Source organism: Drosophila virilis, chromosome X (genome assembly GCF_030788295.1).
Source record: "Drosophila virilis strain 15010-1051.87 chromosome X, Dvir_AGI_RSII-ME, whole genome shotgun sequence".
Taxonomy (NCBI): Eukaryota; Metazoa; Arthropoda; class Insecta; order Diptera; family Drosophilidae; genus Drosophila; species Drosophila virilis.
This window is the reverse complement of record NC_091543.1, coordinates 10,099,615-10,119,774: the sequence shown is the minus strand read 5'-3', so window position 1 is coordinate 10,119,774 and position 20,160 is coordinate 10,099,615. Positions and strand designations below refer to the sequence as shown.

The 20,160-nt window shown below is 40.9% G+C and overlaps 1 protein-coding gene across 3 annotated transcripts; it reads left to right on the top strand.

Annotated features, from left to right (window-relative positions):
• Positions 1–324: 324 nt before the first annotated feature.
• Positions 325–20,098, top strand: egh (beta-1,4-mannosyltransferase egh). 3 transcript variants are annotated; one of them, XM_015169978.3, is made up of 3 exons: positions 325–640; positions 16,040–17,305; positions 17,883–20,098. In XM_015169978.3, the coding sequence occupies exons 2-3, from the start codon at positions 16,502–16,504 to the stop codon at positions 18,453–18,455; spliced, it is 1,377 nt and encodes a 458-aa protein (XP_015025464.1). In that variant the 5' UTR covers positions 325–640; positions 16,040–16,501; the 3' UTR covers positions 18,456–20,098. The 3 variants fall into 3 exon arrangements, with proteins under 3 accessions (XP_015025464.1, XP_015025461.1, XP_015025463.1); XM_015169975.3 differs by having other exon boundaries at positions 325–1,500; XM_015169977.3 differs by lacking the exon at positions 325–640 and adding an exon at positions 3,882–4,037.
• The last annotated feature ends 62 nt before the right edge of the window (positions 20,099–20,160 follow it).

The window sequence follows — 20,160 nt, the reverse complement described above, 5'->3', positions numbered from 1 at the left end:
AAAAATATAAAATACTGAATCACACATCTATCGATATGGTTAGACCGCGTACCTATGGTTGCCAGATAGTCAAAGGTTGCTGTAAATTTATGCACCAAAGTTAAAGATTTGTAAAACTGCTAAAATGTACACACATTTCGGTATATTTTGGTAAGGAACCAAAAAGAAACGCCGCGTATTTTCCATTGTCTCGCCTACCCAAATTTAGCCTACTTCAATTATCGATTGCTTAACAGTACGATAATTTTGAAAATACTATGTTAAATGACTGTCGCGTTCTTAGAGATGTGCCAAACTCGTATCGATTATTTTCTCGCAGCACTAGCATTTTGTTGTTGCGGTCGCGTTGCCAGTGCGGCGGTTTATATTTATTAGCTATTACTCAGATTAAAAAAAGCAGTCATTGTTTTTCGGGCTTAATCGGCAAAATGTGCGCGCCAAGCAATTACACAGCAGCAACGTCCGTTCAATGAGCTACACTACGGAAAAAAACACTCGCACAAAATAAAAAAAATAAAAAATCAATTTGCAATATTCGTGCCGCCGCTCAGCCCGCCATCGACGCCGTTGCGCCCCTTCATAAACACGCAGAGCAAAAGAAAAATCTACAAATAAAGCGATTACTCGTTGGTGTCTCCTGGTAAAGACAAAAATCGATCGATATCTGTTACAACTAATTGTAGTCAGTGGTAAATTGTTTTGTTGTGTTTTTTGTTGTTGTTGTTGTTTTTTTTTCTGCTGGTAGTGTTTTAACAAAGTTCGTTTCGGGCTTGGCAGTGTGGAAAGACGAGGAGTCGCGCAGACTATAAATCGCTTGTTCGTCGCCGGGTGTGAGGTGTGAGACGAAAAGAGAGCAGCAAAAAAAAAATAGCAAGGCAAATACCGAAAAATATACATACATATGTACATGTACACACGCATACACACACACACACACGTGCAATTTAATATATGTGTGCATTGAATTCAATAAAAATCGCAAATATTAATGAAATTTGTTGTTGCTGCTGCAGCACGCCAAGGAAACATTGAAACTTTTGTGTATAAAAATAAACCAAACAAATCGGCGCCGACGTTGCCACAGCTAGCAACAAGAGAGCAGGCAGCGAATTAGCAAAGAGAGCGAGTGCGAGAGCAAGCATCCGCCCAGAGTGCCCCGTACCCAATTCGCCCCGCAAGAGCCGCACAACCATAACGCAAACGCCTCTGCTCATCGGTCGTCATCGATATTCGCGTTGGGTTTGTTTACGCGCGGAGCGTGCAGACGAACACACCCTGTGTGCACTTCAGCAAGAAGAGGTCAGTCAGCGCCCGATCCCCTCACGCCCTGTTAAGCATTGCGTGTGTGCATGTCGATTGGCGCCTTATCGTCCAACACACAGGACCGGACCGCTCCTGCAACGAAAAGACAAACAACACGCCATTGCCATTGCCATTGCCAGTTCCTCTTCCTTGCTTAGTAGGAAGCAGCCATTACCGTTTTTTGTGACCAACAGCATGGTAAGTAAGACAGACAGACACAAAGAGAGAGCGAGAGAGTGAGAGACAGAGTGTGTATGTCAAAGAATCAGCGAAAGCTTTCTAACGGACCTGCACCTGCAGCTGTGTGTGTATTAGAATTAGCAATTTTTTCCGTTTGTCTATGTCCATCATTCGCCTAACACAAGGCCGCCGATGATGCCGGCCCATAATACATGTGCACCAGTATGTGTGTGTGTGTGTGTGTGTGTGTGTGTGTGTGCGTGCGCGAACGTGGGTTGTGCCCTAGTGATGTGATTTAATATTAATTGAATATTAGTGCGAGCATATTAAATGATGGAATAAATATGTATGTATGTATATATACATATACACACATTTACATGCATGCGTAGAATAAGGTGTGACCCTGCGAGTTTTGGGGTTGTTTTTGCATTGGAGTGTTTTATGTTTATGTATGCGTTTGCAAGTTAACTCCAATTCAATTAGCCTCCAGTGTGCCCCTATTTTGCGAAAAAAAAAACCAATTGGATGCAACAATGCAGTTTGGAGTTAACGTAAGGCGCGATTTGTTTCCAGTTAGCTTAAAAAAAAGGAATCGTATAAAAACAAAATAATATAGTTGGGAGTGCCCGACTAGAAGCTACCCTGAACCCAGCGCTCAGTGTTCTTTACACATATTATCGTTTTTCGAAACATCCACAAAGAAAAAACAAACGCATGCCTCTTCTTCTCTTAGCCCAACACTGTCGAACACGTTTAAGTCATTAACTTGTGTTTTTATTGTCCGATCTGTATGAATTTATTAGAGCATAAATATGGCATTCAAATGTGCGGAGATAACAAAACCCAAAGTGAAACCTCCAAAAAAGCAAAAAAAATGTTAAATTTTAGAGGAAATGTTGAGGTATCCATAGAAAAAAAATGTTATACCAGCGTATACGTACCAAACTTTCTGTTTTTAGCTGCGAAATATGGCTGAAAAAACAGGACATCAATATCGATTGTTATCGATTCAAAGGATACGGGCCAAGCAATCGATAAATATCGAAATAAACTCGGCCTTTTCGTACACGCTACTCGCATTATGAAATTACCTAGCCAAAAAAAAGTCCAATAAATAAAGCCAGAAAAATCCGGATTTAATGGAAAAAATAAACGCAATTGTCAAAACTAAATTGGGCAATAACGAACGATTTTAGCGGCATCGATGCTCTATTTTTTTTTCTTTCTAGTTAATCGATTATTGCGACGGACACACGCACTCGAATCGTTTGCTGAGTGTGTGCGTGTGTGTGTGTGTGTCTGTGTGTGTGTGCGTTGTTGCTTATATTACAAATGTTACTTAGGCTTTATTTGTAGCTATAATTAACGTACCTTGATTGTGTACGCGTTGACGCTTATCTAGCTATATGCACACACACACACACATATATATATATATATATATATATAATGGGCAGTGGGTGTGTGCGCGTGTATGTGTTTGCACAACCTACTGCGATAACGGGGGGCGGCCTCCTTTACTCGCTAAATGTACCCGCAGCGCACCGGCAGCGCGTGACAAAGTCAACGACAACAACAACAACAATAGCATCAGCAGCAGCAGCTTGTTGGAGTAGTGGGGGAGGGGGGGGGGGCTGGTAGGGGCAATGGCCCACTGGCGGACACCTGTTAGCCGCCCAGAAAGGAATGTTCAATAACGCAACTAGAGCCCTCAATTGTCTCTCTTTTTCATTAGTCACAAGTGCATAAATATAAAGAAGAAGAAAAGCACACACACACACAGCTATACAGTGAAAGCTCGATTAAGCGAACAGCTCAAAATGTTTTTTACTTTATATTTGTTAGTGTAGACATTAAACCTAATTGGACAATTTGTTTATTCAGTTAATCGTTTATAATAGATATATATATATATATAAGTTTTGCGAGCGTGTAAAATAATGAATTTGTTTTTATACGAATTTTGATTTGATCAATTATCTAAGCAGTACATTTGAGTTTTTACTGTATTTGCATGTGTATTTGTATTTGTATGTGCCGGCATTTAATGCACAATTGAATCAAAACGGGCCAACACACAACTTCATAATCAACGTAGCGGCCGTTGTTGTACTTTGATAACGTATTTAATTTATTATTACGACTGCGGCTCACCCATACATGTGCGTTCGTGTGTACACACATGTACAATAAACCCGCAGTCTGCTTCACACACACACGCACACGCAGAGTCACAGACGCACAGGCACTCAGCTAAACGTTGGCTCACTCTCTCTCTTACTCACTCACTCACTCACTCCCTCGCGCTTGGCAGTAGCCACTCGCCATTTTGTGCGGCTCTCTCTTCGCCGCCGCCTCAGTGTAACGGCTGCCTTCGAAGTTCAAGCTTCGAAGCTCCAAAAAAAAAAAAAAAAAAAACACACACACAGACACAAACTTCAACGAACGAACTTACAAATCTGAACGAAACGCGCGAAAATTGAACGAAGCAACAACAACAAAGCACACGCAATGGATTGTTAAACAAAAACAAAAGGCAAAAAAGTGCACGGGTGGGTAACCGAAAGAAACATCAAACTCGTAACTCAAAAAACAAAAAAAAAAAAAACCAAAAAAAATAAGACAGTAAAGTACATATTCATAAAAAATAAGTACATTTGAATCTCGCACATGAGTGCAAATACAAGAGCGCGGCAATCGCGGCGGGGTCTCGATATTGGCCGTCAGTACAGTACATAACAATTATTTAGGTACAAACATGTGCACCCAAAATGGACTCAAGTCTCTCGGTTTTCGATTTCGATTTCGGACTTTGTGTTCTTATTAGAGTTGAGTTCACGTTCACGTTTGTGACACGATCACGCACAAGCTAACACGATGTTGAAAAAATGTCCTGCAAATTAAAGCAGAACTTTAAAAAACCTGTTGTAATTTGGAAAAAATGCGCTTTATGGAAAATATGCTAAGTTTCAAATTTCTAAAGTAACAGAAGTTAATTATTAGATCGCGTTACGGTAATTGGGCTCAAATAAAGTCAAGACATCTTTAATATTGTTTAAAATTCAATTGTTATCAAAATGTCTTGTATTTTGTTTTTTTGTTATTGTTTTTTTTTTCTTTCGTTGTGAATAAAAAGTTAAAGTTGAATTTGAACCAGCGACCTTCTACCCGCTAGTTCGACGCGCAGGCACGTAAGCCACACGGACGCATGACGTCACGTGCGCAGTCGTGTCGTGTTACGAAATTGTGTATCGTGTCGTGTTAGAATTAATCGAAAGACGAGTTCATCTCTAGTTCTTACCAGACGCACTTAGAATATATGTATATAATATATATATGCATATATAAAGCTTTACGATCGTTGGATTTATGGGCCGCTGGTTGTTTAATTGCTCGCCCTGTAAATTACAGGTATTCAGTTTATATTGTGCCTCCGGGGAATTCCAGTTGCAATTGCGCTTATGCAATATCTGTATACTATATATATTGTTTACAACTAACAAATAATTATCTGGACTGCATACAAATTTTCTTTCCTTTTTTTTTCGAATACATTTTTATTTCGTGCGAAAGTGCTTTTCATTTGAGAACAACAATGGACAAAAATCACAAAAAAAAAAACAAAAAATTAGTTAAAACAATGAGTGCATCAATGGCCTGTACGCGGTGAAGCGTCTCGCTGAGTATACCCTGCAGCCGAAGCGATTATACAGGGTATATACATTTAGCATAACCCATTTAAGCAACACTCTTTGCACCGAAACCTTGTACTTTAGTCAAATGCTAAATAAACTCAAAGCTTTCGTTTGCACAAGAGTATCTGCAGGTCTTCTCAGAATGATTAGGAAACTATTGAGAGCTGAGAGTTGCAGAGAAGAGTCTCTAATTTAATAATCTTATCTCATTAAAACTTATCTGCTAGAAAACCTATTAGATAATTGAATTTAGTTTTCAGCAGCTTTTGGTTTTACACTTTCGGAAATGTTGTGACTGCTTTAAAGTTTGCAATTCTTTGAGGTCAGGAAGTTTTCAAATCTAATATTTCACACATTCCTGCAGGAAAAAAAAACAGATTACAATTGTTTATTCCGCTCAGAAATGACAAAAGAAGCGTTTGATAAGGGAATCTTAATTTTGATCAAATAATCTTTTTAATTACTTTTTTTTTGTAAAGAGTCTCTATATGTCGTGGAGTATTTAGTACAGAGCTATTCTAAAAGATATTCAATTCATTATATATACAACTCACAAAATAGTTGGTTATAGAATTAGTTAGAATCGTGTGTCAATATATATTTAAGAACTGTGCGCAATGTGTGCCAATGATTCATGCATTGCTCCCATCGAATGCTGATGAAAGCAACCATCCACATATATTTGTGCAAAAAAAAAAAAAAAAACAGAAAGTAGACCTTTAGATTGTTATACAATAGCAGCGGGCACAACAAGCACTTCAACAATTCAGGTAACAATATAATTAATGATTAGTTTCAGCACTCGAATCGCTCAGCTGGAAAAGTTTAATGGATAACGAAGAGTACACAAAAAAAAAAAAAAAAAAAAAACAGAGAAAATGGAATAATAGCAACAACTTTTCGAAATCACAAGTCATAAAAAGTTTATAACTGTTCTGTGATAACGGCAAATTTCGCGCACAAGGTCACACATAATCGGCATATTTCGTTTCGAATTCTCAAGTGGTTCAAGCACGCGCGTCACCAATTAAACGTTTATGCATTGCTCATGTCCAGGGTATGCTTCAAGTCGAGCAGACGCAATCGTGCACTTGTTGCTACTCATTTAGTTGTTGTTTAATGCACAAAATGCCAAGTCGCTTGTTGGAATTATTTCTGGTTCGCACTTTGAATGGGTTTTTTATTTTTACTCGTATTTGTAATCGTATTTTGTTGTTGTTTTTGTTGTTTTTTTTTTGCGCTTATCGCAAGTGATTCAAGTTCATTACGCCCCCGAACAAGAGCGCAACAACAAACAACCAACAGCCAAGGGGTGTTTTCAAATGGGGATTGTGTAAGGGTATGGAACGGGGAAGGGAAGTGGCGGTGTGGGTTGCCCGACTATCTGGGCGGAACTGAGGCGCGCTGAGACGTCCGCGAGACGAGAAGTCATATGAATCATCGGCGCGAGAAGTGAACCGAACAGCGGCTGCAGCTGAAGCTGATAAACTTTGACTCGAACGTCAAACTACGTACTCGGTACTCAATTTGAATGGATTTTCATTCTTATATTTTGTACACATATCAAACTTGTCTGATTAATTGTTGTGTTTAATACGAAAAACCAAAATGATTTTCTTGCTTTTTGTTTGTTTTTTTTATTGAATTCCACCGAAAATGGTGGAAAATTGCCGCAAAACTGCGTTTGCCTTTGCCTGGCTCTTTAACCAATTGTCATTTAACCAATGCTCGAGGAATAAAGAATACATTTGCATATGCCCATGTATATCCCAGCCTTTGCCTCTACAAGGCTATTGGCCAATGCAAATCCACTGTTTGTGGTGAAAAAGGGGCGAAAAGAAAGCAAACAAAACGAAACCGCATAAAGACATTTTTGTTGGCAAAAAAAAAAAAAAAAAAACAAAAAACGAATAAGTGAAAGCATTTCACAAATAAAATTAAATGTGTGAAAAACATGAAATAGTCCAAATTTTAAAGAACCGCGCAAAGCCAGTTAATGCCATGAATAAATATGTTTAACAAGCGTCATACGGCAATGCGAGTACGACAATTAATCATCAGATTATATAGCACACACACACATATATATATATGTATATATGTATGTATATAGGCAATTGCAAGATGTACATATATAGTTCTTGCCGCTTATCAGGCTGGCAACTCTCGAGTTATATACGAGACCCCTCATAATCGTTATCGTAACGCCCAACAAATACCAAGTAATCGCCGTCGTCGCCGTCTAAATTGCCAGCCAAATATTGGGCGAATCGAGCATTAGGGAACAGCCATTGCTGCCTTTAGTATAATAATTGATTGATATTATCCATGAGCATATGAGCTCACCTGGCTTGGGTCAATAGTAACAATAACAAACAGCTAGAGACAACAATATTTAAGTTGTTGCCTTTGCGAAAGAAATCCATTTTTAAGACCCGACAGCTTGTTGCTAAGTATTTGCCAAATATTTCAAATAGGCTCGATAAGCACGTGCTTTGCATGATTTAGGCCTAAATATATGTCTCAGCTTGTTTATATGGCATACATGGGGCATGGATTTATACACTTTCTGCGTTTTTGAGAACCTTTTCTTTAAGATTCATTTCTTGCCACATAAAGACAAGGCACGATAAGCTATATCTCAGCCTTATATCAGTACTCTCTCTCTCTCTCTCTCTCTACATATATATATATATATATATATATATTCCTGCTGAGTTTGAGGTACATTTTGTCTGCCTGCCTAGAGATCCAGTTGTCATATTGATTCATAGACTTGGTTGGGTTACATAAACATGGTCATACCCTGTTGAAAGCGAGTGATAAATTCGGTCTTCGTTTTCCGGCGTTTAGTCATGCCAACCGAGTCATATTCCGTGCTATCGCCTAATGCACATAATGCTTTTGTATCAATTCGATTACTCTATCAAAAAAAAAAGAAAGAAATTAAATAAAAACAAAAGCTGAAAATACCCTCACACTAGACAACTTTTTTGGGGTTTTTTTTTCATTTCTCCTACGATTCTATGCGAGCTTTTATGGATATTACGTAGCGCCATCTATTTTGGGCGTTTATTATACCCTGAACCCATTTAAAATGGGTATAAGGGTACATTGTGTTTGTGCAAAATCCAAATGAATGTAACAGGCAGAAAGAAGCATCTCCGACCCCATAAAGTATATATATTCTTGATCAGCATCAAAAGCCGAGTCGATCTAGCCATGTCCGTCTGTCTGTCCGTCCGTCCGTATGTATGTACGCAAGGATCTCAGAACATATAAGTGCTAGAGACTTGAAATGTAGGTGCTCCTAGTGCCTGCGCAGATTGAGTTTGTTTCCGATAATCGATAACTTACTGCGTTTCCAAGCAATCGATGAAAATCGATATCTATATCCTGTTTTTTGGGCAATGTTGGTGAATAATAAGAGCTACAGTCACAAAACATATGTTGCTTCTAAAATATAATATATTTGTCATGTATCCTATCCTATCCTACCTATCGCCACCTCTCCGCTACCACCCCAGAGCTATAAATCAAGTTAATAACCCAACTTTTATTGCCAACCAATTTAAGCCAAAATTTTAATGCAATTGACTTTTTCAGTATACACAAATATTCTATGATACAATAAGATATACTGTCGAAAATTTCATAAAGATCGATTAAAAAAAAAACTAAAGTTATATGCAACTGCGCAATTGAACAGAGCAGCATCTTTAAGAATTTCTGCATGCATGTACAAACACACATTCCTGCGCGTCTGCTTCGCATTTTAACAGCAGGTTATTGCGACTTTTTTCTGTAATGCTATTTAAGTTCCTTTTTTAATCATAAGTGCTTAATTAAAAAAATATCGCACTTTTTTTTTCAAAATCGAAGTCGGTGCGAAAATCGAAACTTTTTCAATGATTTTATTTTTTTAATATCTCGGGTAATAGCTCCGCGCGGAGATATGACGTTCCAAAACGACATAACTCCCGCGGAGATATGACGTTCCAAAACGACATAACTCCCGCGGGGATATGACGTTCCAAAACGACATAATATCTCGGGTAATAGCTCCGCGTGGAGATATGACGTTCCAAAACGACATGACTCCCCGCGGAGATATGACGTTCCAAAACGACATAATATCTCGGGTAATAGATCCACGTGGAGATATGACGTTCCAAAACGACATAACTCCCGCGGAGATATGACGTTCCAAAACGACATAATATCTCGGGTAATAGCTCCGCGTGGAGATATGACGTTCCAAAACGACATGACTCCCCGCGGAGATATGACGTTCCAAAACGACATAATATCTCGGGTAATAGATCCACGTGGAGATATGACGTTCCAAAACGACATAACTCCCGCGGAGATATGACGTTCCAAAACGACATAACTCCCGCGGAGATATGACGTTCCAAAACGACATAATATCTCGGGTAATAGCTCCGCGCGGAGAAATGACGTTCCAAAACGACATAATATCTCCGGTAATAGCTCTGCGCGGAGATATAACGTTCCAAAACGACATAACTCCCCGCGGAGATATGACGTTCCAAAACGACATAATATCTCGGGTAATAGATCCACGTGGAGATATGACGTTTCAAAACGACATAACTCCCCGCGGAGATATGACGTTCCAAAACGACATAACTCCGCGCGGAGATATGACGTTCCAAAACGACATAATATCTCGGGTAATAGCTCCGCGCGGAGATATGACGTTCCAAAACGACATAATATCTCGGGTAATAGATCCACGTGGAGATATGACGTTCCAAAACGACATAGCTCCGCGCGGAGATATGACGTTCCAAAACGACATAACTCCGCGCGGAGATATGACGTTCCAAAACGACATAACTCCGCGCGGAGATATGACGTTCCAAAACGACATAACTCCGCGCGGAGATATGACGTTCCAAAACGACATAATATCTCGGGTAATAGCTCCGCGCGGAGATATGACGTTCCAAAACGACACAACTCCCCGCGGAGATATGACGTTCCAAAACGACATAATATCTCGGGTAATAGATCCACGTGGAGATATGACGTTTCAAAACGACATAACTCCCCGCGGAGATATGACGTTCCAAAACGACATAACTCCCCGCGGAGATATGACGTTCCAAAACGACATAATATCTCGGGTAATAGATCCACGTGGAGATATGACGTTTCAAAACGACATAACTCCCCGCGGAGATATGACGTTCCAAAACGACATAACTCCCCGCGGAGATATGACGTTCCAAAACGACATAACTCCCCGCGAAGATATGACGTTCCAAAACGACATAATATCTCGGGTAATAGCTCCGCGTGGAGATATGACGTTCCAAAACGACATAATATCTCGGGTAATAGCTCTGCGCGGAGATATGACGTTCCAAAACGACATAACTCCCCGCGGAGATATGACGTTCCAAAACGACATAATATCTCGGGTAATAGATCCACGTGGAGATATGACGTTTCAAAACGACATAACTCCCCGCGGAGATATGACGTTCCAAAACGACATAACTCCGCGCGGAGATATGACGTTCCAAAACGACATAACTCCCCGCAGAGATATGACGTTCCAAAACGACATAATATCTCGGGTAATAGATCCACGTGGAGATATGACGTTTCAAAACGACATAACTCCCCGCGGAGATATGACGTTCCAAAACGACATAACTCCGCGCGGAGATATGACGTTCCAAAACGACATAACTCCGCGCGGAGATATGACGTTCCAAAACGACATAACTCCGCGCGGAGAAATGACGTTTCAAAACGACATAATATCTCGGGTAATAGCTCCGCGCGGAGATATGACGTTCCAAAACGACATAACTCCGCGCGGAGATATGACGTTCCAAAACGACATAACTCCGCGCGGAGATATGACGTTCCAAAACGACATAATATCTCGGGTAATAGTTCCGCGCGGATATGACGTTCCAAAACAACATAATATCTCGGATAATAGCTCCGCGCGGAGATATGACGTTTCAAAACGACATAACTCCCCGCGGAGATATGACGTTCCAAAACGACATAACTCCGCGCGGAGATATGACGTTCCAAAACGACATAACTCCCCGCAGAGATATGACGTTCCAAAACGACATAATATCTCGGGTAATAGATCCACGTGGAGATATGACGTTTCAAAACGACATAACTCCCCGCGGAGATATGACGTTCCAAAACGACATAACTCCGCGCGGAGATATGACGTTCCAAAACGACATAACTCCGCGCGGAGATATGACGTTCCAAAACGACATAACTCCGCGCGGAGATATGACGTTCCAAAACGACATAACTCCGCGCGGAGATATGACGTTCCAAAACGACATAACTCCGCGCGGAGATATGACGTTCCAAAACGACATAACTCCGCGCGGAGATATGACGTTCCAAAACGACATAACTCCGCGCGGAGATATGACGTTCCAAAACGACATAACTCCGCGCGGAGAAATGACGTTTCAAAACGACATAATATCTCGGGTAATAGCTCCGCGCGGAGATATGACGTTCCAAAACGACATAACTCCGCGCGGAGAAATGACGTTTCAAAACGACATAATATCTCGGGTAATAGATCCACGTGGAGATAGGACGTTTCAAAACGACATAACTCCCCGCGGAGATATGACGTTCCAAAACGACGTAACTCCCCGCGGAGATATGACGTTCCAAAACGACATAACTCCTCGCGGAGATATGACGTTCCAAAACGACATAACTCCCCGCGGAGATATGACGTTTCAAAACGACATAATATCTCGGGTAATAGCTCCGCGTGGAGATATGACGTTCCAAAACGACATAATATCTCGGGTAATAGCTCCGCGCGGAGATATGACCTTTCAAAACGACATAACTGCGCGTGGAGATATGACGTTCCAAAACGACATAATATCTCGGGTAATAGCTCCGCGTGGAGATATGACGTTCCAAAACGACATAATATCTCGGATATTAGCTCCGCGCGGAGATATGACGTTTCAAAACGACATAACTCCCCGCGGAGATATGACGTTCCAAAACGACATAACTCCCGCGGAGATATGACGTTCCAAAACGACATAACTCCCGCGGAGATATGACGTTCCAAAACGACATAATATCTCGGGTAATAGCTCCGCGCGGAGATATGACGTTCCAAAACGACATAATATCTCGGATATTAGCTCCGCGCGGAGATATGACGTTTCAAAACGACATAACTCCCCGCGGAGATATGACGTTCCAAAACGACATAACTCCCGCGGAGATATGAAGTTCCAAAACGACATAACTCCTCGCGGAGATATGACGTTTCAAAACGACATAATATCTCGGGTAATAACTCCTCGCGGAGATATGACGTTTCAAAACGACATAACTCCCCGCGGAGATATGACGTTCCAAAACGACATAACTCCTCGCGGAGATATGACGTTCCAAAACGACATAACTCCCCGCGGAGATATGACGTTTCAAAACGACATAATATCTCGGGTAATAGCTCCGCGCGGAGATATGACGTTCCAAAACGACATAACTCCCCGCGGAGATATGACGTTCCAAAACGACATAATATCTCGGGTAATAGCTCCGCGCGGAGATATGACGTTTCAAAACGACATAGCTCCGCGCGGAGATATGACGTTCCAAAACGACATAACTCCCCGCGGAGATATGACGTTCCAAAACGACATAACTCCCCGCGGAGATATGACGTTTCAAAACGACATAATATCTCGGGTAATAGCTCCGCGCGGAGATATGACGTTTCAAAACGACATAATATCTCGGGTAATAGCTCCGCGCGGAGATATGACGTTCCAAAACGACATAACTCCCCGCGGAGATATGACGTTCCAAAACGACATAGCTCCGCGCGGAGATATGACGTTCCAAAACGACATAACTCCCCGCGGAGATATGACGTTCCAAAACGACATAACTCCCCGCGGAGATATGACGTTTCAAAACGACATAATATCTCGGGTAATAGCTCCGCGCGGAGATATGACGTTTCAAAACGACATAATATCTCGGGTAATAGCTCCGCGCGTAGATATGACGTTCCAAAACGACATAACTCCCCGCGGAGATATGACGTTCCAAAACGACATAACTCCCGCGGAGATATGACGTTCCAAAACGACATAACTCCCCGCGGAGATATGACGTTCCAAAACGACATAACTCCCGCGGAGATATGACGTTCCAAAACGACATAACTCCCGCGGAGATATGACGTTCCAAAACGACATAGCTCCGCGCGGAGATATGACGTTCCAAAACGACATAATATCTCGGGTAATAGCTCCGCGCGGAGATATGACGTTCCAAAACGACATAACTCCCCGCGGAGATATGACGTTCCAAAACGACATAACTCCCCGCGGAGATATGACGTTCCAAAACGACATAACTCCGCGCGGAGATATGACGTTCCAAAACGACATAATATCTCGGGTAATAGCTCCGCGCGGAGATATGACGTTCCAAAACGACATAACTCCCCGCGGAGATATGACGTTCCAAAACGACATAACTCCCCGCGGAGATATGACGTTCCAAAACGACATAACTCCGCGCGGAGATATGACGTTCCAAAACGACATAATATCTCGGGTAATAGCTCCGCGCGGAGATATGTCGTTTTGGAACGTCATATCTCCGCGGGGAGTTATGTTGCTTCTAAAATAGAATATATATATGCATTTGATGTTTGAAGAAGAGGGTTCAGGGTATCCCCTCCCCTAGGCGGGAGCTCCCGACTAGAACCTCTTGTTTTTTTTGTTAATTGTGTTGAACTTGACTTGTACACTAATTGCTCGGTACCCCCTAGACACACCCCACCCCGCTTCAGGCTAACCTTTGTAGAAAACGAAAACAACAACAATAGACGCAATTATAATCAAATCGATGGCCTTTGAACTGCTTAATTATTGGATATTTGCCCCGCACAGAAGACCCCATGTAAATTGAAATATATTTCGATGTGTGTGCCTGTGTGTGTGTGTGCGTGTGTGTGTGTGTGCGCAGATGTGGGCACATTCCAATGCCCCAATCTGAGTGCAAACAACAACAACTGACACAATTAAAACATTTGCAGCTGATCGAAGCTGAAATACTCTATAAAAATATATACAAAATAAATATATTCAATAGAAAAGAGCATCAGATTTGTATACGAATTTGAGACTTATGAGACTTAATCCAACATGTGCAATAATCAAATGTAAATAATGCGAAAGGACAAGCTAGACGTGTGCATATAATCGATAGGAATTTAAGTAGTTTAGCTTTATTTATCGATATATCGATAGAAATTAAAGAAGATCGAGTGCAGAGATCGTGTGTTAAACGATATTGTTTGCAATATATATTGCCACATATTGATAACTTCGCCCATTTGCACAATATCGATAAATATCGAACATCAAACGAAAGTGAAAGATATTTCCCTTGTGAAAGAGTCCGCCCAAAATTGAAGAAAACCTCGCTTGAGTGCCATATGCCGTTTGGCAATGCCATTTAAAAGACACGAAAAGTTCAAAAAGATCGGACAATAAGCACCGAAGTTAATTGAGAATGCGTAAGGGAAGAGCTAAGGTCAAGATAACAGACAGAAATAGGTGGAAATTTGTAGGGAACGAAGCGAGTAGGCAACTCGAGCCCGAGTAGAGGGTATCGCATAGTCAATCACTTGCGGCTGTACTGCCGTTGTGGTTATTAATCATCGCGTCGATGCGTGCGCATATTTTTTATAGGGAAAATTAGAATGGAATTGAATTATTATTGATCGGGTGGGGCTTTTCCAGACAGAGATGTGCGTGCATAGCGTATTGTTATATAACGCTTTGTCCGTTCAGTGCGTCACATATGCCATCACATATTTGGAAGAACCCAACCACCAGCCGCCCCCCTCCATTAAGGGTATCGATAACAGTTGATGGCCAGTTGGCCGAGTACTTCAGCACTTCGGTTACGGGTTACGGTTTGCTAAGCACGCGATGCCCCTGTTAAAGCGCTTAATGCAGTCGTTAATTCTCTAAACAAAGTTACTTTCTCCTCGCAAAGCAACAGAAACTTTCGTAATTGTTTAACTGAAGTTCTTTCTAGTCAAATCGAAACAAGTTCAGATCTAAATTGTTCAATTGTATTCAACGATTTCCCAATTGAATCAAGCTCAAGTCACCGACGTGCTCCTTCCGGGTATCGATCCACAAGAAGTCTGATAAATAGATATATCTTTAGAGTAAAAAAAGTGAAGGTTATTGTAAACATGATAGAAACATGTATCTGTTATGGCCATAAAATCTGAAATGGCACGAATAGAGCTTGCCTTTGTTCGGCATATTAATAGAAATCCATATCATGCTTTTACGATATGCTAATCGAATCAAATCAATTGCTCAGACGCACTTCGTCATTTACAATCTTTGCTTAAAAAATTGCATTTTTCTAGCTCAATTTCTATCTAATTCTCATATTAATGATAAATTGTTTCTGCGAGAGAGAGAATAGAAGAGGGTGAGAGAGAGAGAGAAAGAGAGAGAGAGGGAAAGGGAAAGAGAGTGATATAGATAGAAAGAGAGCGAGAGAGTATGATAATGAGAATGAGAGAGGGAGAGGTGTGAGTAAAAGATAGATAGGGAACAAGTGAAAGACAAATAGAGAGAGTGAGAGAGTGAATGAGTTGTCGCCTTCCTTCCGTTGGATTTGTCGTCTTAAGCTCCATAGACCTCTTAAAATATTTGCTAACCGAATGATTCATACCCTTACGTATCTTTGTTTCGTTGTGTGCGCTGTGTTTTAATGGAGTTGCATCCCAATTCTGATTGATTATCTTGCAGAAATGAGTGCCTCATCAGTGTGCGAGACGGCAACGAATTCAAGCGAATTATCAGCGGCAACAGCCAAGGGCAACAGTTGAACAAGAGAACGAAGAAGAATAAGCAGAAAGCTAAGAACAGCAAGTGCAACAAATTGTGTTGCAACGAAACAAACCGAAACGAGAAGCGTTCTAAATACAGTAAACACCGGCTAAGAGATACAAACAAACAAAAAAAAAAAGTGCACAAAAACCAAAAACAAGCAAAGCAAATAGAAGCATCGCCCGCGTCGAACAAAAACAGAAAGAAAAAAAAACGTGCCCCAAAAACCAAAAGAAACGAAAAATAAATAAACAAAATACAAAACAATTGAAGAGCAAACATAACCTAAAATCAAAATCAGAAACCAAATAAAATCCGAGGCACGCACAAGGAGACAGGAGACGAGAAGAGTAGCGTCAGAGAGTACAGTGCACACTCGATATGATGAACTCGACAACGAAACATCTGCTGCACTGCACGCTGCTCTTCACTGTGATAATTGCCTGCGAAGTATTCTCCGGCGGTATTAAGATCGATGAGAACTCCTTCACCCTTGTCGATCCATGGACTGAGTATGGCCAATTGGCCACCGTATTGCTGTACTTATTGCGTTTCCTCACCCTGCTCACCCTGCCGCAGGTGCTGTTCAATTTCTGTGGCCTCGTCTTCTATAATGCCTTCCCCGAGAAGGTTGTGCTCAAGGGCAGCCCCCTGTTGGCCCCCTTTATATGCATACGCGTGGTCACCCGGGGCGATTTTCCCGAACTAGTCAAGATGAATGTGTTGCGCAACATAAATACATGCCTCGATACGGGCCTTGAGAATTTCCTGATCGAGGTCGTTACCGACAAGGCAGTGCATCTGGCCCAGCATCGGCGCATCCGTGAGATTGTTGTGCCCAAGGAGTACAAGACGCGCACCGGCGCCCTATTCAAGTCGCGCGCCCTACAATACTGTCTCGAGGATACGGTGAATGTGCTCAACGATAACGATTGGATTGTTCATCTGGACGAGGAGACACTGCTCACCGAGAACTCGGTGCGCGGCATTATCAATTTTGTGCTGGATGGCAAGCATCCCTTTGGCCAGGGCCTCATCACCTATGCCAATGAGAACGTTGTCAACTGGCTGACAACCCTGGCGGACAGCTTTCGTGTATCCGACGACATGGGCAAGCTGCGCCTGCAGTTTAAGCTCTTCCACAAGCCGCTCTTCAGCTGGAAGGGCAGCTATGTGGTCACCCAAGTGAGTACCTAAGGAATTCCAATTCAATTTAAATGCGCTTTGTGTAATATGAAAATTCTGCCAAAAACTTAACTTGTCATACTCTCAGTTAACTAGATTCCTATAAAAACGTTTCACAATACTTCTCATACTTCAAGTTTACCAGATTTCTATGAAAACGTTTCACAATACTTTTCATACTTCAAGTTTAGTTGATTTCTATGAAAACGTTTCACAATACTTCTCATACTTCAAGTTAACTAGATTCCTACAAAAACGTTTCACAATACTTCTCATACTTCAAGTTTAGTTGTTTTCTATGAAAACGTTTTCCAACACTTACCTGTTGACTAATCCAGGAATAGATGCCTTTAGTAGAGAAGAAGCGCAGACTCCGAAAATAATGCTCTATAGGGCTTTTTATGATTCTCATCAAGGAGTAGAGCAGATGGTGTTGCAGTCATTCGCTGGCAGAGACTAATGTAATAGATGCATATATATGTATATGTATTTAAATTGAATTAGCATTGCCTTTGATTATAATGATGATATTATACGTACATGCATTGATTTAATTTGTGTTTTTGGCTTTAAACAGGTTGGCGCCGAGCGTTCCGTATCGTTTGACAATGGCATCGATGGCTCCGTGGCGGAGGATTGTTTCTTTGCGATGCGCGCCTTCAGCCAGGGCTACACGTTCAACTTCATCGAGGGCGAGATGTACGAGAAGTCGCCGTTCACGCTGTTGGATCTGCTGCAGCAGCGCAAGCGCTGGCTACAGGGCATACTCCTGGTGGTGCACTCAAAGCTGATACCGTTCCGGCACAAGCTGCTGTTGGGCATCAGCGTTTATTCGTGGGTAACAATGCCGCTATCCACATCGAACATCATATTCGCCGGCCTCTATCCGATACCCTGTCCCAATCTGGTTGATTTTGTTTGCGCCTTCATTGCGGCCATCAATATCTATATGTATGTGTTTGGTGTCATCAAATCCTTTTCACTGTACCGCTTCGGGCTGCTCAAGTTTTTGGCGTGCGTTTTGGGCGCCGTCTGTACGATACCCGTCAATGTGGTCATCGAGAATGTGGCCGTCATTTGGGGCCTCGTTGGCAAGAAGCACAAGTTCTACGTTGTCCAGAAGGATGTTCGTGTCCTGGAGACTGTTTAAGCGCCAGCGCCAGAGCAAATGCACTAATTTAACTGTAATTAACACAAATCGAAAATCAATTAATCAAAATGCAAAAAACCAAATGAAACAAATTAATCGCACAACAACAACAACAGGAGCAACAACAGCAGCAACAACAACATCATGATCTTTTTTATTCGTAAGCTTAAGTTGCACACACACACGCACACACTCACACACACATACACACACACACACTTATTGTTGTTACGTTCTAAACACACTGAGAAAAATTTACTTTGGCCGCCCTTTTGCAACACTGTTAAATTGCCAAAACAAAAAAAAACGTTTATAATGCTAGAACAAATAGTTATATATATACATATTAAGTATATATATACACACACACACACACACACACATGTGCTATACACTTGTCTTAATACATGCACGCACACACACACACTAACACACACACACACACACACAAACTTAAAAGGAAAAGCTAAAAAAAAAAAAATTCTAAGTTAATAATAAATTTTGCATTAAGTGTAATTTTTTTTTATAGTCATTAGTAGCGAGTTAGAAGAAGAAGCAGCAGCAGCAGCAACAACAACAACAACAACAGTAAAACGCTATAAAAAAAAGATATATATATGTATATATATATATATATATATATATATATATATGTATGTGTGTATGTTTATATTGTATGTACTATATTATGTAGATTTATATGATTATCATTATTATTATTTAAATTTAAACTGTGTACATTAATGTATTGTAAATTGATGAACTGTTAAATATCATTCACACCAAATCACCAAAACAACAACAACAACAACAAGAAGAAGAAAAACAATCGCATAAACCCTCGACTTTTATGTACTTACATATGTTTCTATGTATGTCCCCTATTATGTATATGTGTACATATATATGTATGTATGTATGTATGTATGTATAGCCCGTATGCTGGCAGGCATGTGTAACTGCATATATGCACACGCACGCAACATATACCAATACAAGCAAACGACAACAACAACAACTACAACTGCAACTACAATTATGAAGCCCGTCCCCGCGTCGCTTTAGTTTATCCAAAGGAGCAACAATTGCTTTTCATTTGTTAAATCATTTTGTATTTATTATAAACACACACACACACACACACATACACATACGTACACGCACACACATACGAAACTTACTGAGAACCGATCAAAGTTGGATATTCTCTAAACTAAACACACACACACACACGCACACACACACGCGCACGGTGTGAATGATAGCTATCGTGTTTTTCAACACTGTTCTGGTCGCGGCCCGTCGAATTTTTGCATTAATTTAATGTTTCTATATTTTAATTCATTTTTTTTTTTTTTTACTGTTATTGGTGCTTTGATAAATTCAACACACACTCGCGCACACACACACACACGCACACACACTTGCATAGACAAACAGCCGAAAAAGCCGCCGCCAGCAGTTAGTCGACATCCCTTAAAAGCAACACACACGCACACACACACACATACATCCACATCCACACACCCACACACAAACACATTTCAAACTGTTTGCAAATGATATAAAAAAAAAAGAACCAAATACAAAACGATAATAAAATGAGCAACAAAATATCTATAATAAAAACAAATTAAATAAAAGTCTTGTGTTTTTCTTAAAACAACTTCCAAACAGATTAAATTAAGTTAATGGGTCTGGAAAT